Source organism: Lithobates pipiens, unplaced genomic scaffold, assembly GCF_037356315.1.
Source record: "Lithobates pipiens isolate NorthernLeopardFrog02 unplaced genomic scaffold, aLitPip1_a1.2 Scaffold_13, whole genome shotgun sequence".
NCBI classification, from domain to species: domain Eukaryota; kingdom Metazoa; phylum Chordata; class Amphibia; order Anura; family Ranidae; genus Lithobates; species Lithobates pipiens.
Window position 1 is genome coordinate 397,836,225 of NW_027507718.1, and position 27,924 is coordinate 397,864,148.

The window sequence follows — 27,924 nt, forward strand, 5'->3', positions numbered from 1 at the left end:
GCTCTTAAAAAAAGCTCCGCCCCTGGACCCGACGGTCTTTCGATCCCTTACTATAAAGCCTTTGCCAACACGCTAGCCCCTCACCTGGCCAATCTCGGTAATCATAAAGCTAATGGAGACCCCCTGGATCCCCACCTTAACACGGCGTATATCACGGTCATCCCCAAACCTGGCAAGAACTTGGAAGATGTCAGCAACTACAGACCGATTTCCCTTATTAATAATGATCTCAAAATTCTCACGAAAGTTATGGCCAATAGGTTAGCCTCCTTTATCGGACGCTACGTCCACAAGGACCAAGTTGGTTTTATCCCCGGCAGACAGGGACCTGATCAAATTCGGAGGGCGATTGATATTATCTCCATTTTGCAGTCTAATTGGGAAGGGGGACCCGGACAATCTGGCTTCCTCCTTTCCTTAGATATTCAGAAGGCTTTCGACTCGGTCTCATGGCAGTACATCTTCCAGCTCTTTGACAGGTGGGGATTTGGGGCTCGCTTCCTGGGCTTATTACGGGCCTTATACTCCCAGCCGAGGGCCCAAATTCGAATGCAGGGATACCTCTCTGAGCCAATTCCCATCACCAGGGGGACCAGACAGGGGTGCCCCCTGTCCCCCCTCATATTTGCAATAGCCATTGAAACACTGGCGATCGCAGTCCGCCACAATATGGACATTGGAGGTGTCCAATGCGGTAGTCAAACGCACAAATGTGGACTCTTCGCGGACGACATACTGTTGTTCCTCACTTCCCCCCTCACAACCCTGCCCAACTTATCCCGGGTATTGGACGACTTTGCCAAGGTCTCAGGCTTGAGGGTTAATTACTCCAAGTCTGTGGCGTTGAATATTTCTCTCCCCACCCACCAAGTCCTCTCACTCAAACAATCCTTTCCGTTCCAATGGAGTGACACTGCCATCCAATACTTGGGTATCTCCCTTACACCTAAAATAGAGATGTTGTATGCCCACAATTACCCCAAATTATACAGACAGCTGGAAACTGATCTCTCCTCATGGTCTAAACACGAACTATCCTGGCTTGGCCGGATTAACTCCATAAAAATGACCCTTCTCCCCAAAATCCTCTACTATTTTCGAGCCCTGCCAATACCAGTTCGGAAGGACCACCTTTGCTCTCTGCAAAGCAAAATACTGAAATATATCTGGGGTAATAAGGGATACCGTCTACCGCAAAACACGCTCTTCCTGCACAGACGCAGGGGGGGGTTGGGTCTGCCTAACCTCCACAAATACTACCTTGCAGCTCGCCTAGCCCAACTCTCCTCGATCTACTCCAAATATGAGAAACCGGATTGGCAGTCCATAGAACGCTGTTCGGTACCCTCCTTTACACTAGATTTTCTATTATGGTGCCCGCCCAAAACCAGGCCGCCCATCATGTCCCCATCCCTATCTCACTCCTGCGCCCTATGGGACGGTCTTCGCAAAGAGCCTTCCCTAGTCTCCACTTTAAGACCCCTTGCTCACATGTTCCGTAATCATGACTTCCCCCCTGGTCTGAACATTGAGGCCTTCAGATGGTGGTTGGACAAGGGACTATACCGGATAGGTCACTTTTTCAATTCCAGGGGTCCGATTTCCCTAGCTTATTGTATCGAACACTTAGAGCTACCAGATACAGAGAGGTTCCGCTTCCAACAAATATCTCACTTCTTGAACTCACTTTGGATAAACAAACCCCTTCCTCCTTCCTTTACTGAATATGAAGCCTGGTGTGGTAGGATCGGGGAGCAGAGGGGTGGTATTTCAGTGATCTACGCGGCTCTCACTTCCCCAACGGGCAAATCCCCCTATATGATGGCTTGGGAATCTGATCTCCAGACCTCTGGCAGTCTCGAAACCTGGCAGCTGGCCCTAGCCAGATCCTTTCGTGGGATCCAGAACACCTCACTAATGGAGGCTAGCATCAAATTGATAACCAGGTGGTACCTCACTCCAGTAAGGCTAGCCAAAATATATCCCACGGCTAACCCCTTATGTTTCAGGGGGTGCCAACTTCGTGGCTCCATGATCCACATCTGGTGGGAATGCCCTAGACTTCGTTCGTTCTGGACTAAAATCTTCAACTTGATTTACTTAGTCACAGGCTGCCGGGTTCCGAGAACTCCAGAGGTTGCGTTACTCAATACCCCGGTTCCTTTGATGTCTGGTAACATTCAGAAACTAACTTATTTTATCCTATTAGGAGCCAAAATTGCGATTGCCTCCACATGGAAGCAACCCAAACCCTCCTTCCTCGCAGTTAAGAGGAAGATATCGTGGATAATGTCCCAAGAAAAACTGTCAGGTATTCTGTCAGACACCACACCTAAATTCCGAAAGGTGTGGGACCCTTGGGCCCGTTACATGGGAATCTCTCTGCTGCCTGGGGTACCCCCAGGCTCTCCCCTAGTGACCAGACCTCACCCCTAAAGCGCCCTCTCGTACATTGAATGCGAAACATTCCCCCGCTATAACCTTCCACCCTTTCAGGACATAGCTTACCTCCCCTTACCCCTCTGTTCTCCTCTTCTCCTCCTCTTTTCTTTTCTCTGTCCTTCTAGTCGTTCTATGTTTTTGGTTTGCTCAACAGAGCTGTAATTGACAGGTTCACCATACAGTCCAATTTAATGTTGCGGTACCCACTGCAGACGGTCCTCCAACTGCTTTATCCCTCTGAGAGGGAGGGGCCTGGGAGGATACTCCCCCATCCTGGCACAGCAAGTTCCCTATTAGGGGTGTCGGGATGGGGGCTCCTGGGAGCTACCCCTAATAGTTCTACTTGGTGGGCTCTCCCGGGGGGGTCACCCTCCGTTTACCTCTTTTTCATGTAGCCCCTCGATGAGGAAGGGCATGCCGACTGTACCCTTTTGATATTGTCTGTCTTTCACTAATGTCTCCTGTTTTCATTACTTACATTGTGACAGCAGGCCCTCCCTGCTGCAGTTAGTTTATGTACTGTTATACGTATGTAAGTGCCTTTACTATAAAATAAAATATTTTGAAAGTAAAAATCATACCCTGACCTCAGCTGTATGGGAAAAAAAAAAAAGATTTTTCTAAATGTTTTATGAGTATTTTACCTGTGTTTGGTGCTTGCTGGATCCGCACAAAAGATGCAGCAAACAGGATTTTCCAAAACACACCACACTAGAAGCACAGAGATATGAATGGCCCTAATAGAAGTGACATGCCCCTATGCTGTAGTACAAGGACTGCCATATTAATAATGACCAAATAACCAAACTGCAGTTCCCTTGAGAAAACATTATTAACTTATGTTAAGGCTTCTCATTTGATAATATTTAAATCATTTTTAACTGTACAAATTTTATGGCAGAACACTGGCCAGTGCTATGGCCTTCCAAGAAGTCAAAACCTATTAATTCATATTTGTTTTTTTAGGCTAACATATAAATAGGCACTACTGTCAATTTTGTGCTGTGACACATAAAAAACAGACATCAAATAGATGGCATGTAATTTGTTATTTACCAATGAAACAGCTGAGCTAAACAATCTTTTCTTGCTACATCAAAGGGAACAAATATTGAATAAATTGCCTCTGGAAAGAAGAGCTTACACAGAGCACACAGAGAGGGAGTGTTGTCGTTATACAAATAATGCCAGCTACACAATCTCTTCTACATCACAGGAGCCAATGCTTGGCTGTACAGTACAAATCCACCGCATTAATCAAAAAGCTTGACAACAATAAAAAGCCTGAAAGCATACATTTGTTAATTGATACAGTTTGGTTCCTACACCACCACTATTTATAATGTCACAAGGAATCTCGATTTGCTTTCTGGCAGGAAAGGCTGCATTTGTTATCAAAGCACAAAATGAAAGTGGACCTATGCCATCTAAACGTTTTCAAATATCTATTTAATAAAGGAACAGTAAAAATGCTTTAAAATGATGGTGAAAGAAACCTGAAAAGACAGCGGTCCGTTTGATATGGAATTTCCTCTTTCATAAGCACCACTTTAGTAACAACTACCCCTGCTGACTTCTTCTCAAAGATGAATGTTCCAGATTTGACACTTTAAAGAGCAAATTAACCCTGGAAGCTATGCCCAAAAAATGGCGGGTGGGGCAGGGAGGCAAGGAATCGGACACTCTGGCAAAGGACCACCTTTTCTTCGCAAAAGAGACCCTTTCTTCATCTATATCATGAGATGGACTTGTGGTTTCCATCCATGTTTTTATGGACCTTGCTTTGTGCACTGGTCCTAATCATTTGGTGGAGGGGGGTTATGGTGTGGGGTTGCTTTGCAGGGGTTGGGCTTGGCCCCTTAGTTCCAGTGAAGGGAACTCTTAAGGCGTCAGCATACAATTTCATGCTCCCAACTTTGTGGGAACAGTTTGGGGATGGTTCCTTTCTATTGCAACATGACTGTGCACCAGTGCACAAAGCAAGGTCCATAAAGAAAGGATGAGCAGGTTTTGGGTGGAGGAACTTGACTGGCCTGCACGGAGTCCTGATCTCAATCCAACAGAACACCTTTAGGATGAATTAGAGTGGAGACTTCGAGCCAGGCCTTCTTGTCCTTATCAGTGCCTGACCTCACCAATGCGCTTCTGGAAGAATGGTCAAACATTCCCATAGACACACTCCTAAACCTTGTCGAGCTGTTATAGATGCAAAGGGTGGGCCAACTCAATATTGAAACCTACGTACTAAGATTGGAATGCTATTAAAGTTCATGTGTGAGTAAAGGCAGGCGTCCCAATACTTTTTGTAAAGGGACTAGTCACCAATCACTTCTGCTATATGCTATGGGACATACTACTTGTCATATATGAATTCAATTCAAATGGTGTACACAATTTTATTATATGACTTAAATATAAAACGTTTTGCATAATTTGTTGTGTTGTTGATTATTGCATAGCACCAAGATAATAATTTGTATTTTCTCATATCAAATTGTATTTATAGATTATGTGTAGAGATGCGGTGCCATCATTCACCCATCAACATACCTGGATGATGATTGCCTAGACTAGTCACCATAACGTCCAATGGTCTTATTATGGCAGCTATCTCAGTAGAACCAGGGCCTCCAGCAAGCAGAACAGTGAGCAACACAGCAATGACATCAACAAATCTCACTCCAAATCTCCTGAGACTAACAACCAATGCAGCAGTGCCTTACATCTCACACTGCAGATATACAGCTTTTAGGTAGTATACACAGGAGTGCCTAGGCACCCTCACAAATCAGGAAGTGTACTGCTTACATTCAGGAGAAATTCAAGACAAAAGGGCAAGTCTCAATGACCTTTCCATGTTAGTGAATAATTAGGTAGTTCGACCTGTTTGCAAATATACAGAAAGAGGGGTTGATTTACTATAATTAGAGAGTGCAAAATCTGGTGCAGCTCTGCCAATCAGCTGCCAGTTTTCATTGCTAAAGCTTACTTTCTCAAACTGAAGTTAGAAGCTGACTGGCTATCATGCACAACTGTACCAGATTCTGAGTGCACCAGATTTTGTATATCTCCCCCAGAATATCCATACAGTCAACTGCTTATGGGAACAATAGCCAGCTTACCATGCAATTTGTTGCATTAAGATTCACTGCAGTTTCAAGATATATCTTCCACAAATTTCAACATATTTCCTGTTTATTCCCTTCCTTTAATTACATTAATTAGGGTCACAGGGATTATGTATACAATACCGTATAAAAACTCAACAAAAGTGTGACTGTGACTTAAACGTTTTCTCATAGACGGTGCCTCCACAATCTATATCTATAAGTTAAGTTACCTCTTTGGAAGGATTCATTGGCAATGTGAAGATTGTCTTCCAGTAGGACCAGACAAACAGAAGTATAAAGAAGTGATACGCTATCAAGCAGAGAACTGTAGAAACAAAAATAAAGACAGTATTACAAATTAAGTGTTACATTCTGTTAAATTGTTATTCCTCTAAAACCCACAAATAAATGAGATTTAATTCTGAAGACGTGTCTTTTTTAACCATAGTAACTGATGTAACTAAAATTGAATTAAAAAAAAGGAACTGGCAATTGAAACCTCAATGAAAACTGATAATTTTTGTCTGCGTTGGCTCCAATGGATTTCTTAGATCCATCAAAGACTCCAGTAACTAAAATCTCTACCCACAAGGCCATAATCTAGGTATCACAACTGGACTTTACAATAAATGAATCTACAGTATGCAGAATCTATCCAGATACCATATTTTAGATTTGTGAGACTGGAAATTCTAACATGAGAATCCCTGTGAGTTTTTGAAAACCTTGATTCCACTTGCCAACAGTCACATACAACTTAAATATTAGCCCTTGTACACACAGTCGGAGATTCCGACAACCAAATCTGTCGGAGTAATTCCGACGGATTAATTCCGGAAGTGATGTTGCATACACATGGTCAGACAAAGTTGTCGGAAAATCCAATTGTACATAACGCGATGATGTTATTTCATTACGACGGGACTACGTTCAGGCTAGTAGCCAATAGCTTTGGTCTAGGAATTTGATCTGAGCATGCATGGCACTTTGTCCGTCGGAGTAGGCTACACATGATCGGAGTATGCCCAATCTGAGAATTTCGTCGGAAAATTTTACCGGGAGTTGGAAAAGTTGGTCCGTCGGATATTCCGACAGAAACAGTCCGATGGAGACCACACACAGTCTGAATATCCGACAAAACGGTCCAATAGGACACATTCCGTCGGAATCTCCGACCGTGTGTACAAGGGCTTAGATTGAGCTGGTGCTGGCCTTTAAGACTTTGGGCTTGATTTACTATAACCGGAGAGTGTAAAATCTGGTGCAGCTCTGCATAGAAACCAATCAGCTTCTAGGTTTTACTGTCAAACCTAATTGAACAAGATGACGTTAGAAGCTGATTGGCTACCATCAATCTCTATATTCTGTTTCCTATAACTATCTATTCTATCTTTCTATGTGCATTAAATGAAATCCATTACTTAGTCACCCCTTTAAAAAGACCTATGTTCTAGCCCAATTTTTTCCCTAAAATAAATCACCCCCTCTATGCAATCAGCATAAAGGGTACATACAGATTCGATAATAAACCTTTATACTGGAATCCCTGTTGGTGACAGTAGCATTCCCAAAAGCATTCGTGCCGACAGTGTGATGTAGACTAATGATCTAAATCAATCAGAGAAGCTGACTGGCTGGCTCGGTTTGAATGGCATTCTCCCAGGTCAATTTGGTTGAAGTCATGTGACCAATGTTTTGGCATTTGATCACATGACTGGCAGTGGCACTTCTCATCTATCTGTAGCTTTCATAATCTCTTATTAGAGGTCTATTTTTTCTCAAGGAAAGGTAAAAAATAAGAGTACTATTCTTTAAACATTCTGGGTTCCATTAGTCAGATCATGTGCTGCCAAATGAATATTAAGCTGTACTATCTAACAAAGTCCATCTGCTGAAATTGTGCAGGGTGGCACAGAATATACATCTCCAGTTTCCTCATACAATAATGGCAGGGCACATACTCCATAGAGAGGTGTTATGCCCCATACACACGATTGGACATTGATCGGACATTCTGACAACAATATCCATGGATTTTTTCCAACGGATGTTGGCTCAAACTTGTCTTACATACACACGGTCACACAAAGTTGTCGGAATTCCCGAATGTCAAGAACGCGGTGACGTACGAGGAGCCGAGAAAATTGAAATTCAATAGCCAGTGCGGCTCTTCTGCTTGATTCCAAGCATGCATAATACTTTGTGCTTCGGAATTGTGTACACATGATCGGAATTTCCAACAACGGATTTTGTTGTCGGAAAATTTGAGATCCAGATCTCAAATTTTGCGTGACAGTAATGGAGCCTACACACTGGCGGAATTTCCGGCAACAAGTTCTGATCGCACATTTTATGTCGTAAAGTCTGACCGTGTGTACGGGGCATTAGTGTGAGGCTGGTCATTATTTGGTATGAGTGGTCCTAACATAGACCCCCCCCCCCCTTAGTCATCTGACCACTCTCCTTGTCTGAGGTGCTCCTGTGAGTGAATCCCTGGCCAGCCAGTTGGACGACTGCTTTATTGTATCAAATATTACAGCTTGATATTTACAGACTGGCAGTACACAAGCTGTAGAACGCAATCCTGCATTAGAAAAAAAAAAAAAACGATACTTTTCCTGTAAACAGTATAGACACACTTTAAGCTGGCCACAGACATTTATGTATTTTGATAAATACATAAATATTCATGCTTGGAACATAAAAGCATATTTTTATAAAGTGATTACATGAACTGTGTCGCTCTTCTCTTGGGAGCACAACTGTCTGTTGGCTCCCGGCATTCGCCCCCCCCCCTCCTGAGCTTGCTCCAGGCTAAGCAACCGCAAAAGACAGCCTGAGTTTTCTATGAACAATCACAGGTGCCAAACAGTAGTCGTCCGCTATCTCCTACCATCTAGAGCATTTTAAGATGTTGTATTAATCTACCTTGCTGATGCGTAAATTTAGTCATACACAACGATTTTCTGAACTGAATAAAATCAGTCAGTTACCCTGGATAGAAAAGTCTCCACTGCCTGCTATTGTATACACAAATATGATAACTTCCCACGCGATTTTTACATCAAATTTTATTTTGTTGGGGGTGCTTACAGGACCATTCATGGCCTGATTTTCGGCTGATTCAGCAGCAAAAAGACCAGAAATTTGTGGCATCTTGGCCATCTTCAGGCTCATTGACTTTGTGCTGTATTTAACAAAGTTTACAATCTACCTGGGGTTGCTGATATCCCATCATCTCCACTCACAGGTTAAAGAAAATTAACAAAATTTCTGCTCTTTCTTTACATTAGGATTTCAAGTGGGGGATGGTTTGAGGAATGTGACATGTTTTATGTTACATCTTTGTAGCAAGATCTCCAGCCAACTTCAGCCTAGAGAGAATCTTCAGAGCCAGAGAAAGCTGACATCCTTCTGTATGTAGTGGGTTGTGAGGCATAGTGGGTGAAAGGGGGATGTTATTGGGCGCCAGACACTTCTTGAATGCAAAAGAGATGTTTATTTATCTTACAAACTTTTATGGGAAAAAGAGGGTTAGGACCAGGACATCCTTGAGCAGTTTCAAGTTCAATTGGCAGACTCTGAGACTTCAATAGGAGGACAGCCTTGCAAAGAAAGGCCCATGAAAGGCGCCACATCTGCACGTGCAGGAATGCTGTCTCTTATTGCAACAGTGTTTAACAGTTCCTAACACAAAACGTAACAGTTCTTTCAGCTTCAATACAACTTCTTCTTGTATTTCTTCAGCCCACTGAGCTCCCAGTCTCTCACTAGTCCCTCTGATTCACTAAGTCTGAATCCCTTGAGCTCCTCTAATCTTCACGGTGGTATCTACCTTAAGCATCACCCCCGTTTCCCTGCTGGGTCCCTAGATTGGCACTTCAGATACTTCTCAAGCTTCAGCCCCACTGGCCTGCTCTGTCCCCGGCTTGACACACAAGGTTGCTCTGCAAGTGTCACCTCCACTGGCAGGGTCCCTGACTTGATCACCGCCTGAAGTTTTCCGATTCTCCACCATGCCCCTTGCTGCTCCGGTACTTGCTTCAGTAACTCACTGTGGTCCCTGGTAACAAGGTGGTGTGTCCCTTAGTAGTGACAGCTTCCCTTCTACCTCCAACCACTGACAGGTTCTCCGGCCAGCAGAACTGTCACTTCTGATTGGATTGCAAGCCGCAATCCCAACCCTGCGCTGCTCTCTTGCTTCTGGATAGGCCCTCAGACAGCCTTGCATCCAGACACCCACAGGATAGGCCCAATCTCTGGCCCAGCAGCCGGGGCACACGATACACTTCCACCCAGACAGCCATCCAGGTGGCACAGAACATAGATCACCTGATCCCACCCGAATATATTGGCTCTCCCAGCAGGCCAAGGGATCCAAGAAAACCCCTGCCCATTGGCCCAGATACTCCATATACCCATAACCCTACTGTAGGTTTTCCTTCTCATATCTAGTACCACCAAGTGCCCGGCCACCTAATGGTAGAAAAGAAAAATACAACAAGGCCAAACTTAGGGAGATATCAATGGATCTCGAACAATCAACCAGGGTAATTACTCCTGGCAAGTACATTTGTGAGGAGCATCCCTGCCTAAACTCCAGGGTGCTACATCTTAAATATGGGTCTCGAAGGTGGAGAATGCTTTGAACTAAGACAAAAGTTGACACCAGGTGCAAGAAGTTGCTGTACAAGCTTAGATGTTCTGAAAGATGAAGCCTACACACAGTTTAGCAAAGTCTGTGCTCCTCTGATGTGACAACATGTGAGCCTGGCACTGAGACACTCTTGTTGGAGACAAAGGGTACAGATACATGTTTCCATATAGCACCAGGTACATGAAGTACCAGATATTTCCCAATACTTCGGAGAAAGAACAAAGGTGTGTGTTGGCACCTTAATGTTAAACTCTGGCCTCCCACACCACCAAAAAGTATTTTTTCTTTTTGTTTTTTTCTTTTACTAGCCTTTATCACATATCTTCTAGGGTTGGCTTCCTCTTTAGTCTTCTCATAGTGGTGGGGTGTCCTGGATGATGCAGAGAGCAGCACTAACATGATGACATGGTCGGTGATCTCTGCAACAATACACTGTAAGTGCAGGACAATAATCTCGGGAAGGAATAGGTGAGGACATCTTGTAGGAAAAAAGGCACTGTGGGTAGCTCAGGATTAAAGGTAAGTATTTCAGCCGATGATTTTTAACAAAAAAACATCCAGGGGGACATATATACATAAAGAAAAAATAGCCCAGAATTGGGTTTTAAAATGGAACTAAAGTGTGAGATACTTACATTGGCTCCAGTGGTTCAACACCCGCAAAGTTTCTCGCTGGTGCCTGCATTTTCTGCCCAGCTTCTTTCAGGCATAGGTCTTTGGCCATCTTGATTGGCAGGTGCAGGATAATGTAACTTCTATGCACGTGCAGAAGTTTAGTCCTCTGCATATACAGACACTGAGCTATGCATGCCCGCAATATATAAAGAAAAAAAACAAAAAACTTTAGTTCTGAGTTAAGATGTCTGCCAGCTGGTTGAGCGAAAAAACTATACCATATATGGCCAGTTTAACTCTTTTGAGCCTACCCTCGGTCCTTTAAAGTGATGGATAGCCTTAGGTACCAATAAGGTTGTTAGGAAACAAGGTGGTGAAGAAACAAGCTTGCCTTTTACAGAAAAGGTTCATTCCTCTTTGGTCTTCGCCATGGCCGATTTTCCAGTATAAACATTTGGCTATTTCTGAATCTATTAGTCATTTTGACATGCAGTTTTCACTGAAGGTATAAGCCAATTATATACTTTTCTTTATATGCTCAGTTTGAATCATTTGTGGCAGGTTTACTTTACTTTTATCTTGATCATCACAGTTGGCAGATAAGGTTAATCTGTACATGAGCTTCAAAATTCCACTTTACAGAACATGAACCTGTAAGACCGCTGTGCAAAAAGCTTACAATGCTGTGCCCAGATTCGCCACAGCTATTCTGCAGGAGCTGCTAATTCCACAACATCTGTTCACAGAGATTACACAACCACAATTAGAAACACGCAGAACGCCAAATCAGCTGTACCTTTGATGAAAATATTCAGACAAAACCCTGCAAATGACACACGGTGGTATCAAATATGGTATTAGAAGCTCTAATAATTATGAGCTTTGTGAGTTACTTTTTTTTATTGTGTATTTATCAAAGCTCAAAGCTCATCTATTTTCAATTTACTGTTAATGCCTTTTAACTGGACTGGAAAACTGCACTGCCAACAGGCTTCCATTGCAGACCTCTTTATGAAAAATGTTGTTGCCTGGCTGTTTCTGGATTAAAGCCCAACTCTGAGCAAATAAAAAAGGAAATCTTTAATCTTTAATCCACCGTAATGGGTTGCAGAAGCATGCTTTATGTTCCATTACGGTCCATCCCATCTGATATCCTGTAGATTTCCATGCTGTATCCTCAGTACAATTAAACAACCTGCACTGTTCAGTGTTTATCACTAAAAGGCTCACTGATCATGTCTGTATCTCTTACACACCAACAATATAAGGTCCGTTGGCATGGACCATAGGGTGAGTACATGGATTGAAAACTGGCTACAAGGACAAGTTCAGAGGGTAGTGATAAATGGGGAGTACAGTGCAACCTTGGTTTACGGGTAACGTGTTTTGAAAGACGAGCAACTTTTTTTCTGAAAATTCTGACTCGGTTTGCAAGTGTTGTCTCGCAGAATTCCAGCTAATGGGGTGTCCAGTACCGCATGTGGCCAAAAGTGGGGGGGCACCGGTGACACTCGTAATGGTTCGGAGCCGATACTTGGAATCACTTGGAAATACTTGGAAATACTCTATTCCTGAGTGTTTTCAAGGCTTTCCGAGTTTAGCCGAGCTGTCCCCGAGTATTTCCGAGGCTCACCGGCACCCCCCACCTTTGGCTACATGCGATATTGCATGCAATAGAAATCAATGTGGAACAAATTATCTTTGTTTCCATTGACTTTTATGGAGAAACTCGCTTTGATATGCGAGTGCTTTGGATTACAAGCATTCTCCTGGAACGGATTATGCTGGTAATCCAAGGTCCCACTGTACTCAGAATGGTCAAGGGTGGAAAGTGGGGTCCCCCAGGGTTCTGTCCTGGGACCAATCCTATTTAATTTTTTCACAAAAGACCTGGGGTAAACAGTTCAATCTCTGTATATGCGAACGATACTAAGCTAAGTAGGGCAATAACTTCTCTGCAGGATGTGGAAACCTTGCAAGTAGATCTGAACAAATTAATGGGGTGGGCAACTACATGGCAAATGGAAAAATGTAAAATAATGCATTTGGGTGGCAAACATATTAATCCAATCTACTCACTGGGGGGAGAACCTCTGGGGGAATCTAGGATGGAAAAGGACCTGGGAGTCTTAGTAGATGATAGGCTCAGCAATAAAATGCAATGCCAAGCTGCTGCTAGCAAAGCAAACAGAATATTGGCATGCATTAAAAAGGGTATAAACTCCAGAGATAAAACGATAATTCTCCCACTCTACAAGACTGCTGTATGCTGTCCAGTTCTGGGCACCAGTCCTGAGGAAGGATGTGCTGGAAATGGAGCAAATACAGAGCAGGGCAATACAACGAATAAAGGGACTGGAAGACCTTAGTTATGAGGAAAGGTTGCAAGCACTGAACTCATTCTCTCTGGAGAAAAGATGTTTGAAAGGGGATAGGATTTCAATTTACAAATACCATACTGGTGACCCCACAATAGGGATAAAACTTTTTCATGGAAGGTAGTTTATTAAGACTTGTGGCCACTCATTAAAATGAGAAGAAAAGAGGTTTAACCTTAAACTACATAGAGGGTTCTTTACTGTAAGAGTGGCAAGGATTTGGAATTTCCTTCCACAGGCGGTGGTTTCAGTGGGGAGCATCAATGGTTTCAAAAACTTTTAGATAAGCACCTGAACGACCACAACATACAGGGTTATACAATGTAATACTGACATAAAATCACACACATGGGTTGGACTTGATGGACTTGTGTTTTTTTTCAACCTCACTTACTATGTAACTATGTAACAATAAATCAGTAGAGCTAATTCAGTGAGTTATTTTATAAGTAAGGAAAAGGAAAATATATCAGAGGAAATTATTATATAATAGCAAAATGATGGCCACACGGTGGTTCAGTTATCCTGACTGGACGTCATATGACGTCTTTCAGGCTAACTGGCTGAGGGGGCGATCGGTGGTGCGGCTTCTCAGTCTGACCCACCACAACACCAATCTCAATAAATAGCCTCTGACAGAAGCTCTTTACCATGTGATCAGCGGTGTCTGATCATGGCTGATCACAGTGTAAACAGGAAAAGCTGTTTCTGACAGACGCGAGTAGAGGAGAGCTGATCGCAGCTCTCCTGTCGGGGGGGGCCCAGCAGTGCCACCCATCAGTGTCCATCAGTGCCACCTATCAGTGCCCATCCATGCCCATCAGTGTCCACCTATTGGTGCCCATCCGTGCCACCTATCAGTGTCACCCATAAGTACCCATCAGGGCAGCCTTTCAATGCCCATCAGTGCCGCCTATGAGTGCCCATCAGTGCCACCTTTGAGTGCCCATCAGTGCCGCCTTTGAGTGCCCATCAGTGCCGCCTTTGAGTGCCCATCAGTGCCGCCTTTGCATGCCCATCAGTGCTGCAAACCAGTGCCACCTATCAGTGCCCATCAGTGCCACCTATCAGTGCCAATCATCACTGCCCATCAGTGCCACCTCATTGCTGCCACCTCATCAGTGCCAATCAGTGCCGCCTTATCATTGCCCATCAATGAAGGAAAAATTTACTTATTTACAAAACTTTATAACAGAAACAAAGAAAAACCTTTTTTTTTCTCCTAAATTTTCAGTCTTTTTTTTTTATTTGTTGCGCAAAAAATAAAAACCCCAGCAGTGATCAAGTACCTCCACAAGAAAGCTCTATCTGTGGGAACAAAATGCAAAAAAAATTTGTTTGGGTACAGTGCAGCATGACCGCGCAATTGTCATTTAAAGTGCGACAGCAGTGAGAGCTAAAAATTGGCGTGGGCAAGAAGGGGCGAAAGTGTCTGGTATTGAAGTAGTTAAACAGAGTATATCAACATTTTTTTGTTGACCGAATCTCGAATTAGACATTAATCATATAGTTCACAAAAAAGAGCAAAGAAAAAAAGGGAAGATAGTTTTATTAGCTCCGGAGACTTATGCCTGAAGTTGTAGTTGTTTGATTTAAGAAAAAAAAGGAATAAAAACCTCAATATGAAAAAAAAATGTGCAATGTATCCTTAGATAAATGTATATTATAGGAGGGGACCTGGCAAAGTTGTCCAACACATAGCAATACTATTTATTCACTGTATTTTGTTATGACTCAACATGTGTATATGTACCAATAAACATTATATATAGATTTTTAATAAAAATGTAACAATAAAGAAATGGCTTTATTATACAGTAATAATCTAGAAAGTACAAAACCCACTATCCAACTAATAAAATAAAATCATAATTGGCCAATTATTAAAAACACAACTACTTTGCCAGATCCCCTCATGTAATATACATTTATCTAAGGATACATTGCACATTTGTTCATATTGAGGTTGAGCTCAGTCTGGTTTTTATTCCTTTTATTTTTCTTTTTTCATGTATGTATGCACCGACAGTTCCCTCACAATAGAACATAATCTAAGGTCATCATTTAATAAATGTTTTTTTTAATTTACTCTGTCTTGAGGACACATTTTATTCCTTTTACTTGACTACGATGTTTGATTTACCCTGTAAATCTCTTTCATATTGGTACTGAGCACTGGTTGTTCTGTTTTAGTAGTTAAGCGTTATTGCAGCTGTATTTTTATGAGCTGGGGTATGCCCAGAGGCTCTGTTTTGTACCTATAATGTTATACACTAATAAACAGAATTTACAGAAGAAAAACAAAGACCAATAAGGGATATTTAACCAAAAAAATTAAGATCGCATGAACCATATTTTATGAACATTATATAAATCTTTATTTAACCCCTTCAGCCACAAATAAAGCTTTCTTTTGTTGGTATTTGATCACCTCTGCGGTTGTTATTTTTTGTGCTATAAACAAAAAAAGTGCGCCAATTTTGAAAAAAAAAAAACCCACAATATTGTTTACTTTTTGCTATAATAAATATTCCCAAACATTAAAAAAAAAACGAATTTCTTCATCAGTTTAGGCTGATATATATTCTTCTACATATTTTTTGGGGAAAAAAATTGCACTAAGCATATATTGATGGGTTTGCGCAAAAGTTATATCATCTATAAACTATGGGAAAGATTTATGGCATTTGTATGGCATATTTATTTATTTATTTATTTATTACTAGTAATGGCGGTGATCTTCGATTTTTAGCGTTATTGCGACATTGCAATGGACAGATCGGACACTTTTGACACATTCTTGGGACCACTGACAATTATACAGCGATCAGTCCTATAAAAAGGCACTGATTACTGTGTAAATGTCACTGGCAGGGAAGGGGTTAACACTAGGGGGTGATCAATGGGTTAAATGTGTGTCCACTCAGTGTGTTCTAATGTATGTGAATAGGACTGAGTAGGAGAGGAGACCTATCGCTGTTGCTACTTACTAGGAACAAAGTACATGTCTCCTCTCCTCTGACAGCACAAGGATTTGTGTGTTTACACACACAAATCCCATGTGCTGGCACTCGTGCACACGATCGCATTTGGCCAGCGCGATCCCAACCACCGGCCACACACATTGGGTCACCCACCGGGCAGTGGGCGTGCCCTCTGGTGGCCGAAAAGGAGAAGGACGTACCCATACAAGATTTCGTCCAGGAGAGCCATTCTGACGCAGTATATCTGCATGAGCTGGTCGGGAACCATTTATACAAATAAAAAAAACATAATTGGACAGACTAAGGCATACCAAGGGTCCACATGCTGGTAGGATATTGTGTACATTCAAAGGACCCCCCTTTTTTATTTTATGATCAGGTCTTTCCAAATTCTAGGGGTTTTGTACAAGAAATTAATTTATATAATTTTTATAAAATATGGTTTGTGACCTTGTTTTTTCACTTAAATTTCCCTTTCTCTATTTTTGTATGAACTATATGAGTCATTTTATAAACTTATAAGGCCTTATTGCAGAAAAATGGAGTAAAGCCATGGTAGTTCTAAAATAGTGTATTGTTTAACCTTCAAAACAGGAAACTGTTATGCCCTGTACACACGGTCGGACTTTCCGATGGAAAATGTGCGATCGGATCTTGTTGTCGGAAAATCTGATCGTGTGAAAATCCTGACTTTTTCTGTCGGAATTTCCGATACACAAAGTTTGAGATCTGGATCTAAAATTTTCCGACAACAAAATGCGTTTAATTTCCAATCTAGTGTAGACAATTCCGACTGACAAAGTGCCACGCATGCTCATAATAAATTACGAGACAAAAGCTATTGGCTACTGCCCTCTTTATAGCCCCGTTGTGCGTGTTCTACGTCACCTCGTTCTGAACGATCGGATTTTCCGACAACTTTGTGCGACCGTGTGTATGCAAGCTAAGTTTGGGCCAAAATCTGTCGGAAAAAATCCGACGGATTTTGTCGTCGGAATGTCCGACCATGTGTACAGGGCATTAGAGTGCACAAGACTGATACTAAAAATATTTTATTTTGTGTGGGTGAACCAATAAAAAATTTTTAAACAGTAACTACCGTATATTTTTTAGCTAAAACTAGCAAAAAATGATTGCCAGGAGAATGGACAATCAGTTGTATACAAGGGAGGGCATCATGGCTTATCATTCTATCAATTGAAGGATGCTGGGAGGGCACTACAATTGCATTCCGATACCAGACCAGATACAATTAGTTAATTAAGAATTAGTAGGTTGAATTTCAAAGCTTATCAATATTGAAATGCTACGCATTGTCTGTCACCAGGTTAATGCTCCACATACAGAGCTTATGCTATGACCATCCAACAGTTGGAAAGGTAATGAGGGCATTGCTAAAAATGAAAAACAGGAACACAATGAACACAGTATGTAAAGGCATTTATTTAGTCTAAACGAAAAAAGAAAATGCACAATATGATTATGATGGATTGTGGTGAAAATACACTGCTTCCTAAGGTGTCCGTTTATGAAGCAGTGATCGGCAGAGATCCTGATCACAGCCCATAAACAGTTTATGAACCAGAGATAATCAGGGGGAGAAGTATTTGAACTTGTTCTCCCGCCGATTATCTCCGCACACTGAGAATCCTCATAGACTGACACAGTAACGGTCAGTTTATGAAGCTGCGATCTCATCGCTTCACTGGCGATCTGTGTCAGAATTCACACTCCCCGATTCACTATCTCAGAGGTGGAGAATCGGGGAGTAAAGAGAGAATGTGGGGGATCTGAGGAGGAAAGAGGAAGATAATTAACTTCCTTATGCATCGTTCAGACCCCCCAACACTGTAACCATGTCCCCCTGTCATATGTATGTGTATACATATCTATATATAATATGTATATATATAACTATATATAATATGTATATATATTTATAATATGTATATATATATATATATATATATATATATATATATATATATATATATATAATGTGTGTGTATATACATGTATATATAATGTGTGTGTGTGTGTATACATGTATATATTATGTAGGGGGGCTCTTTATTTTACTAACATTGATCACGCTGTCTGTCAGTGTACTGAGCGGTGATAATTTATCACTGCTTAATAAACTGACATCTCTGTGTATCGGTGAATTTCTAGTACTGTAATCTTGTAAAGTCTCACAAGATTCCAGTATTAGGGGCTGTTCTCCAGTGTTAGAAGCGTTTGTAGATCACTTCACTCCTCCAAGGATGAAGCGATCTACTCCGCTTCATAAACTGGCATACAGAGGAGAAAGATCTCCATGAATGCCGGAGAATGAAGCAGTGAATAGATTTCACTGCTTCGTAAAAGGACACCTTTATCTGTTAGAAATATCCCTTTTTATATTTAAAGAGAGAAAACAGGGAGCTATACAATTTTAGAGTAATGCCCCGTACACACGAGCGGATTTTCTATTGGAAAAAACACGGATGGTTTTTCTGACGGAATTCCGCTCAAGCTTGGCTTGCATACACACGGTCACACAAAAGTTCTCGGAACTTTCGACCGTCAAGAACGCGGTGACGTACAACACTACACGAGCCTAGAAAATGAAGTTCAAGGCTTCCGAGCATGCGTCAAATTGTTTCCAAGCATGCGTAGGAATTTTGTATATCGGAATTTGTACAGATGATCGGAATTTCCAATAAGAACTTTTTCCGACCGAACAATAGAGAACGTGCTCTCAATCTTTTGCTGGCCGAAATTCCACCAGCAAAAGTCCGATGGAGGCTCTTCGGAGTTCGGTCGAGGTCCGTGGTCTTCGGGTGGGCTGGCTGGAGGAGAGAGTGGCCCTCTATGCGGATGATCTTCTGCTTTTTTTAAATGATCCCGGTGACTCTCTGCGGGGCGCACTTGGAATCATGGATGCCTTCTCTGCCTTCACTGGGTTGAGGGTGAATTGGCATAAATCTCAGCTCTTTCCGGTGGACGAGGGGGCCAGGACCTCACCATCCTCCACCACGCTTCAATGGGTGGATAGGTTTACCTATTTGGGTATTGTCATTTCAAGAGAGACCAAGGACTTTGTCCGGCTCAATCTTGAACCTGTTCTGATAGAAATCAAGCCCAAATTAAAGGCTTGGGGCAATCTCCCCCTCTCTCTTATTGGCCGCATAAACCTTCTTAAAATGAAGGTCCTTCCCAAACTTACATACATATTTAGGAACTCCCCACAATGGCTGACTAAAGCCTTCTTTAACTCTCTGAAACAACTTTTTCTCTCCTTCATCTGGGGACCCAAGTCCCCCAGATTCAAATACACCACGCTCACCAGGCCTGTGGGCAGTGGAGGGTTAGCTCTTCCCGACTGTCACAAATATTTCCTAGCTACCCAGCTTGTTACCGTCCACTGGTGGCTGCAGCCGGACCTGACCAATGCTGCGACGGTCTTGGAGGCAGCTATAGTGGGGTCTCTGGAGGCCTTAAGGGGGTTGGTTTTCAGGGGCCCAAAAACGCCTCACTGCCTCACCCCTTCTATGCGCACCACTTTAAGGGCGTGGAGGGCCGGAGAGGCACTGAGGGCGTCCCTGCCGAACTCCTGGTCTCCTCACACCCCCCTGTGGCTGAATCCTGGCCTTCCGCAGTTTAATACCATCCCGGACCCTCAGGCCTGGGCCAAGTGTAAGATACTGACGCTCGAACATGTCGTTCTCAACGGGGAACTTGCTCCCTTTCATATCCTGCGTGACAAATTTAATGTGCCTACATGGGCCCACTTCCGTTATCTTCAAGTCGCGCATGCTTATCGCTGTCAATTTTTGGGACAACCGGTCGTACTGGAGTACTCTGAGCTTGAGTCCATCCTTCGGGTAAAAGACCTGGAGAAACCCATGTCTCAGATTTACAGGTCCCTACTGGTTGCTGCCGTCCCCGAGCTGTCCTCCCTCCACAGGAAATGGGTGGTGGACATACCGGAGTTGGATGACGATGACTGGAGGGAGATTTGGGATTTTCCGTTCTCCCCTTTGGTTTCAGCCAGGGACAAATTGGTCCAATACAAAATTGTACACAGAGTCCACTACACGCCCCACAGACTGCACAAGATGTCGCCGACGCACTCCCCGAAGTGCTGGCGCTGCTCCTATCAGCCGGGAGACTTCATTCACATTTTCTGGGCTTGCCCAGCGATTGTATGCTTTTGGAAAGAGGTTCTCCTGGTGATAGTTAAGACCACTGAGGTTAATATTCCTTGCGATCCTAAATATTGCCTGCTGGGGCTGGTGGAACAAATGTCGATCCTCAGGGCTAGGAAAACACTCATATCCCTGTTGCTCTACTATGCATGCAAGGCCATCACCATGACCTGGAAACAATCGTCTCCCCCCTCTATTAAATTTTGGAAAAACCTGGTGAACGCTAGCTTACCCCTCTATAGGGCCACCTACTTGAACAGGGGTTGCCCAAAGAAATTTGAGAAGGTGTGGAACTGCTGGCTGGATGATAACACAACGGCAACAGATGTAGTAAATAACCCATAGTTCGGTATGGATGTAGTATGGTTATAGGCTGACCCACCTGCTCTTATGACACTTTATCCGGTCATTTTAATACTTAGCACGAATTATCCTACAATATCCTCTCCCCACAGTGGGGTATAGATAGGCAAGTTTATGTTTGTGTTAATTTGCCCTGTTGCGGTCGGTTGCCGCATCAGAGGCAGGGTATATGTTTTGTAATGTGCTTTGTTGTGGCCTGTTGCCGCATTTGGAAGTTTACCCCTGTGTGGGGAATGTTTGGCCCCTGCGTGGGCGATTTTGTATGACACTGAAAATTCAATAAAAAAAAAAAAGATTTAAAAAGTCCGATGGAGCATACACATGAACGCATTTTTCTACCAAAAGCTCTCATCGGACTTTTGCTGGTGGAATTTCCGATCGTGTGCATGGGGAATTATAGAATATTGGGAAAAAGCATGTCAATCAGTTTTATAAGTAAGTCTAAAAAGGCAATAAAGTTAATTGTTATAATTTTTGCATGTCTCTATGTTATCACACAATTTAAAAGGATTTGATTCATACTACAAAAATATTATAAACTTCAAAAGCAAAAAAAAAAAAAAAAGAAAAATGGCTTTGGCTAAAAACTTGAGCTTCTTGGCCAAAGACTAAAATAAACAATTTTTTTCAGCCTTAGAGCCGGTTCACACAGCGGGCGATGCGAGGCGACACGACTCGCCTCGCCTCGCTCTCGCAAGTCGCCCCCGTTCTGTACAATGGAACCGTTCTGAGAGGAGCGACTCGAGTCGCTCCGACTCAGAAAAAAGGTTCCTGTACTACTTTTGGGCGACCTCGGGGCGACTTGCATTGACTTCTATACAGAAGTCATCTGCAAGTTGCCGCTGAGGTCGTGGCAGGTCGCGGCGAGGCAAGTCGGAGTCGCCTCGCCTCGCCTCGCCTGCAGTGTGAACCGGCCCTTACATTCAGTCTTGCTCCTCTCACGTACTAAATTTGCTTACTCTGATCTCCCAAGAGCATCAACAGTACTGAGGGCATTTGACCAAAAAAAAACTGAGACAGAGGGGGTTATTTACTAAAGGAAAATCCACTTTGCACTGCAAGTGCACTTGGAAGTAAAGTCGCTGTAGATCTGAGGGGGACATGCAAGGAATAAAAAACGCATTGTAGCACATGATTGGATGATAAAATCAGCAGAGCTTCCCCTCATTTCAGGGCACTTTTCAGCTCCCCATACTGTCTGATCACATCTACACCATTCAATGGCTGACTTAGATATATTTCCTTTTAACAGAGTTATGACATATGACTTTCTGATGTTTGCAAAGAAACCCTGAGTTCTGATAATAGGTGAAATCATGTTGCTATAGTACCAAGAACTGCATTGCAAGATACAGCAAGGAGAACTGAGTCTCCCCACACCGAAAACTTGATATACTTTCTTTTTAGGGGGGGGGGCTGGGGGTGTCCTCTGGAGTTTTATAACAATAAAGGCATCAATTGGCCTCTCACAATACCCGCAAGCAATGTCAATTCACATGTTCTGTCAGATTTACTTTAACCACTTGCCGACCGCCGCACGACGATGTACGTCCATTTTTTGAAGAGGGATATCTCGGTAACGGCAGCAGCTGCTGCCACAACCGAGATATCCATCTCTTCAGGCGGCGGTTGGCTGTACGATAACGGTGGTCTCCGTGGCAGATTCGTTGCGAGATCACCGCTATCGGCGGCGGGAGAGGTGCCACCCCCCCTCCTGCCGCCCTCCCGCACCTTCCGCCGCTTACCGGAGCCGTCGGTAGCGGCGGAGGCGATCGGGTCCTCTTCCTAGCTGGGCATACAGACAAGTGAGGCTAAGATGGCTCCCACTCGTCTCTATACCATAGGAGGGCGGAAGCGACGTCAAAACGTCACTTCCGCCCATACCTCTTAAAGGTATATTTTTTTTAAATGTCAGATTTTTTTTTTTTTCTTTTTTTTTGCATTTTAGCCCAAATATGAGATCTGAGGACTTTTTGACCCCAGATCTCATATTTAAGAGGACCTGTCATGCTTTTTTCTATTACAAGGGATGTTTACATTCCTTGTAATAGGAATAAAAGTGATCCATTTTTTTTTTTTTTTTTAAACAGTGTAAAAATAAATAAAATCAATTAAAATAAATAAGAAAAAAAAATAAATACATTTTTAAAAACACCCCGTCACGACGAGCTTGCGCACAGAAGCAAGCGCATACGTGACTAGCGTCTGCATATGAGAACGGTGGTCAAACCACACATGTGAGGTATCGCCGCGATCGGTAGAGCAAGAGCAATAATTCTAGCCCTAGACCGCAGAAAATGCAACCTGTAGAATTTTTTAAATGTCGCTTATGGAGATTTTTGAGGCTAAAAGTTTGACGCCATTCCACGAGCGGGCGCAATTTTGAAGTGTGACATGTTGGGTATCAATTTACTCGGCGTACCATTATCTTTCACAATATTAAAAAAAAATTGGGCTAATTTTACTGTTCAAAAAAGTGAATTTTTTCCCAAAAAAGTACGCTTGTAAGACCGCTGCGCAAATACGGTGTGAAAAAAAGTATTTCAATGACCGCCATTTTATTCTCTAGGGTGTTAGAAAAAAAACAATATAAAATGTTTGGGGGTTCTAAGTAATTTTCTAGCAAAAAAAACTGTTTTAAACATGTAAACACCAAGTCTGAAAAAGAGGCCTGGTCCTTAAGTGGTTAAACATGCTAATAAGAGTTGTATTGGACTAATCCCAGTGACCCCGTAATTGTAAAAAATTACAAAAAAATTAACTCACCTTTCTCTCCAATATTATCCATGGACACTGTAAAATAAAAATAAAAAATCAGACTCAATCAGAATATAAAGGACATATTATAAACTAGCACAGACCGTTTTATCTACAATCCAGAGGGAAATCAGTGAGATTTTGGATGTCTAATATACAACCCTGAAATCTTCCTACTGGCTGTGATGATGACATTTCCATTTTTTCTTATTTTTAAAGTTTATCATGTTAAATCATTTTTTACAAATAAAAATGTAAAAAGTTTTTAATATTTAAATTAAACATATTTTTACACATACATATTTAACCAGTTGCAGACTTTGGGCATTCTACACACGCCCCAAAAAATGTCATCATTGTACACACGTAGAATGGCCAGTCCTTCTGCCCTGCTGTCCCAGTACATGGCAATTCAGCTCTCATTAACCACTTAAGCCCCGGACCATTTTTCTGGCCAAAGACCAGAGCACTTTTTGCGATTCGGCACTGTGTCGCTTTAACTGACAATTGCACGGTTGTGCTACGTGGCTCCCAAACAAAAAAAGAGTGCCACTTTTGGAAAAAAAACACATTCTTTTTGACTTTTTGCTATAATAAATTTCCCCCCAAAAAATATAAAAAAATTTTTTTTTTCCTCAGTTTAGGGTGATACGTATTATTCTACATATTTTTGTTAAAAAAAAAAATCGCAATAAGCGTTTATTGATTGGTTTGCGCAGAAGGCATTTGGGTCCGCCTAGATCCCTGGGCCAACACCCGGCTCAGCCTCTCAGCATCTTTCTGCTCACCGATCTGTGAGAACTGAGCGGTTGGCATTGTTCAATTGCTTGATTCTCAGTGTAGAGGTGCCAGGGGACAGATGCAATATTGTACCGATGCTGCATCCACCTAGGTAAGTATGAATAAAAAAAGACAAAAAAAAACATACTTCTCTTTTAATCACAGCTGCATTGCAACGTACACACAGAAGGTCCCGGCAAAGGTCCCGGCAATTGGCGCTGACAAAAAGCTATCTGGCAATGTTTATTAACAACAATGCCCAGCTGCAAATACAGAAAGCTACAAAGAAATATTGTTTCATTTTGTATCTTTCTGTTCATTCATCTACAGATTAAAGGAATGAACTTTGATCTCTAGATTAAGTCATTTAAAGCAATCTGACAGGTAAAAAAAATGCTCCTCTGTTTAACCCCTTAATAACCCTTAGTTTACTCTAATCAGCCCTAATTAACTCCTTATTCTCCTCCATTCAATTATCATTTTCCTGCTGATTTTTTTATTAACTAATAATATTTAAACTTTTTTTTTTGTTTGTTTGCTTTGTTCATTGATATTTTTACACCATTAACATACATTTACATGTATCACATTGAAAAAAAGCACAGCATTAGAAAAAAAAAAACAGTTTACTTCATTTGTAAAAAAAAATTGGAATGCTTTGTACCAGAATCATAATTTTAGCGTCATTTTCAACAGGACAAATTGCAGAATAAAACACATACTTCTTACATGCAGTAACACCATTTTTTTTTAAATTACACTGCTTAAAAAAAAGAAAAAGCATGTTTTGTTTAGTTTTGTTATGTTTTAATTGTCTACGTATTGTTAACAAAATAATTGTTGCAGACAATATTCAAGAAAAGAAAGCCTTGTTTGTACTTGAACAATATAACAATATATGTATTATCTTGTTATCATTTTTATCTTAAGTAATGACAAAGTTATCGCTAAATAAACAAGTCCATATCAGAATTTTAAAGTTGCTCTGGTCCATAAGGGGTGAACAGGTGTGAGAGGCAAAGTTGTTAGGGTGCTTTCATTCTCCAGGGTGTGTTCTGCATGCTGGGCTCTCTTAGGGCTCTTTCACATGGGACGGATCAGTGATGATCCGCCAAGTGGACATCCGCTTGCTCAGTGGGGATCGCTCCGTCGATCCCCGCTGAGCCGGCAGATGACAGGTCCGTCTCTGCACACTGTGCACAGATGGATGAAAAAGTAGGTTTTTTTTCCGTCACACTTTTTCAGATCGGAGCAGGTCGGATGTCAGCAGACAATTCTGTAATTGCTGTAATTCAGATGCCCGGTGCTCCAACAAGGGGCCGGACACCGGAATAGGGGGCGGTAGCAGCGACAATAGATAGATTCATGCGATAGTGCAGTGTAGGAGAGAGGGGACGGCTCTCCTGCTCCCTCTATGGATGCACCGCCACTGCCCAGGACCATGTAATTGCTGTGACCAATCACAGAAATCACATTGCAGTTGTACACAATGAATGGCTTTCATTCATACACATTCATTGTGTGCTATTGTGATGATCTCTGTGAATGGTCACAATGATCACATGGTTCAGACAGGGCCAATCACAGTGCATCTGTATCATGTGAAAGCTCTGACCAATCACATCTTTCACCATAGTAGACAATGAATACATCATAAAAATCATAATCACTGTTATAAGCAATCATAAGAAAAATTCTGATAATTTCCCCAGAGTAGTACAGTGCCACTATGGTAACTATGGTTACTGCTCTGGTCACAGTATGTCAAAATAAATGCTAAAAAAAATTTTTTTCTTTTCACTTAGGGGTGTACTCACTTTTGTTGCCAGCGGTTTAGACATTAATAGCTGTGTGGTGAGTTATTTTGCGGGGACAGCAAATTTACACTGTTATACAAGTTGTACACTCACTACTTTACATTGTAGCAAAGGATAATTTCTTCAGTGTTGTCACATGAAAAGATATAATAAAATATTTACAAAACTATGAGGGGTGTACTCACTTTTGTGAGATACTGTATATACCATAGTTATAACGTTCCTAAAGAATAAATAATATACACTGATTTGGGTTATTTTTACAAAAGAAAGGTAGCAGCATACATTTGGTCTATATTTATGAAGAAAGATTATTTATTTGCAAAATTATATAACAAAGAAAAAGGATTTATTTTCCCCAACATTTTCTGACTTTTTTTGTTTATTTAGCAAAAATTTTTAAATCCAATTGTGATTAAATACCACCAAAAGAAAGCTCTTTCTGTCTCAAAAAAATGATTGCATGACATGAGTAATTGTCATTCAAAGTGTGACAGTGGTGAAAGCTGAAAATCATGCAGAAATGGGGTGCAAGTGTACGGTATTAAAGTGGTTAAGATCTGGATGGCAAATACTCTACTAAAAGAGGAGGAAAAAATGTGTGTAACCTAAGATCCTGCTATTTAGTTCAGTGTTCACAGCCTAGAAGCAAGGCAGCTAAATTAAACTTTACATTGGTTGCAAAGGCGGGAGATGTTTTATCTCAATGCATTTTCTGCATTAAGGTAAAAAACCTTCCACTCCCCCCTCCCCATTGGCTCCCGCTGCTGTCAATCAAATCCTGTGAGGAGGGACTGGGGGGTGGAGTTGAGTCATGCTGTGTGTGCCAACAGAGGCACACAGCCTGGTTTAGGATCTAGCCACATGAGTGCCATCATAGCAAGCAGCTTGTTATGGGGGTGCTTGGAAGGGAGGAGGAGCCAAGATCACTGACGGGGAACCACAGAAGAGGAGGCGCGCGGGCCATTCTGTGCAAACCTTTATATAGAGCAGTTAAGTACTGTATATCATGATAATTTTTTAAATTTAAAATAATAAAACCTTACAATCACTTTAAATTCCTTTGCTCGCCACCTGCTGGCTGCAAAATGGATAGCAATGAAATATCATATGAAATATTTTCAGTACCCATGTCCCCACTGCTCCCATACACACAAGTAACCTGTGACGGGATATTTCCCCCCTTCTCTCGGTTGTTTGTACCTTTGCTTTAAACGTTAACAGTTTTAAACAATATTTGCTTTGCCCCATAGTTTTATGATTTATTGTTCCTGGGGTACGTTGATGACAGTATGTCAGTCAGTGTATTTGTGTAATATGGGTTTTAGTGGGGAAAGAGGAGTTGTTAGCTAACAAATAGTGCGTGGCGGGTTTAAAGTTGGTGAGAAAAACATTAGGAGTAAAACTGTCAGCAACCGACAAGGGAGACGCTTTTTTACTAATAGAGGAATCACAGCTGTCCTGCCCACCCTCCCTTTAGTTAAAACGTGTTTCTGTTCCAAGTTAGTTGCTCTGGTCTTTTTCTTTTGTTTAATAAAATATCTATAATATTTGAAAATATTTAAACTATGTTACTGTTAGCTTACTTTAAAGGAGAAGTGCAGCTCGTTTGGCTATTCTTCTTCAGTTCTTTCTGCACTCCTGTGACCCATTTTTAGCAAAGAGCAGGCTGAAGCCTTGGTGTCAGCTGACTTCACAGAGCCGGTCCAGGCTGGGGAATGATCACAATATGGTCAGAATCCGCCCACAACTCTTGACCGGCACTTGGCTCAATTTCTCTGCGAGTCAGCCTCTCCCGCCCCCTCCATAGCCAGCGTTCCAGTGGGGGGCA

The 27,924-nt window shown here is 42.0% G+C and overlaps 1 protein-coding gene across 1 annotated transcript in view; it reads right to left on the reverse strand.

The window, feature by feature from the left end:
* ZDHHC2 (zDHHC palmitoyltransferase 2) overlaps positions 1–27,924 on the reverse strand; it is a 176,685-nt gene that overhangs the window by 95,770 nt on the left and 52,991 nt on the right. The window contains exons 2-3 of the mRNA XM_077477410.1: positions 23,506–23,532; positions 5,783–5,877 (exon numbers count right to left, since the gene is read on the reverse strand). Coding sequence (XP_077333536.1) covers positions 5,783–5,877; positions 23,506–23,532 — 122 coding nt within the window. The remainder of the gene's footprint in view (positions 1–5,782; positions 5,878–23,505; positions 23,533–27,924) is intronic.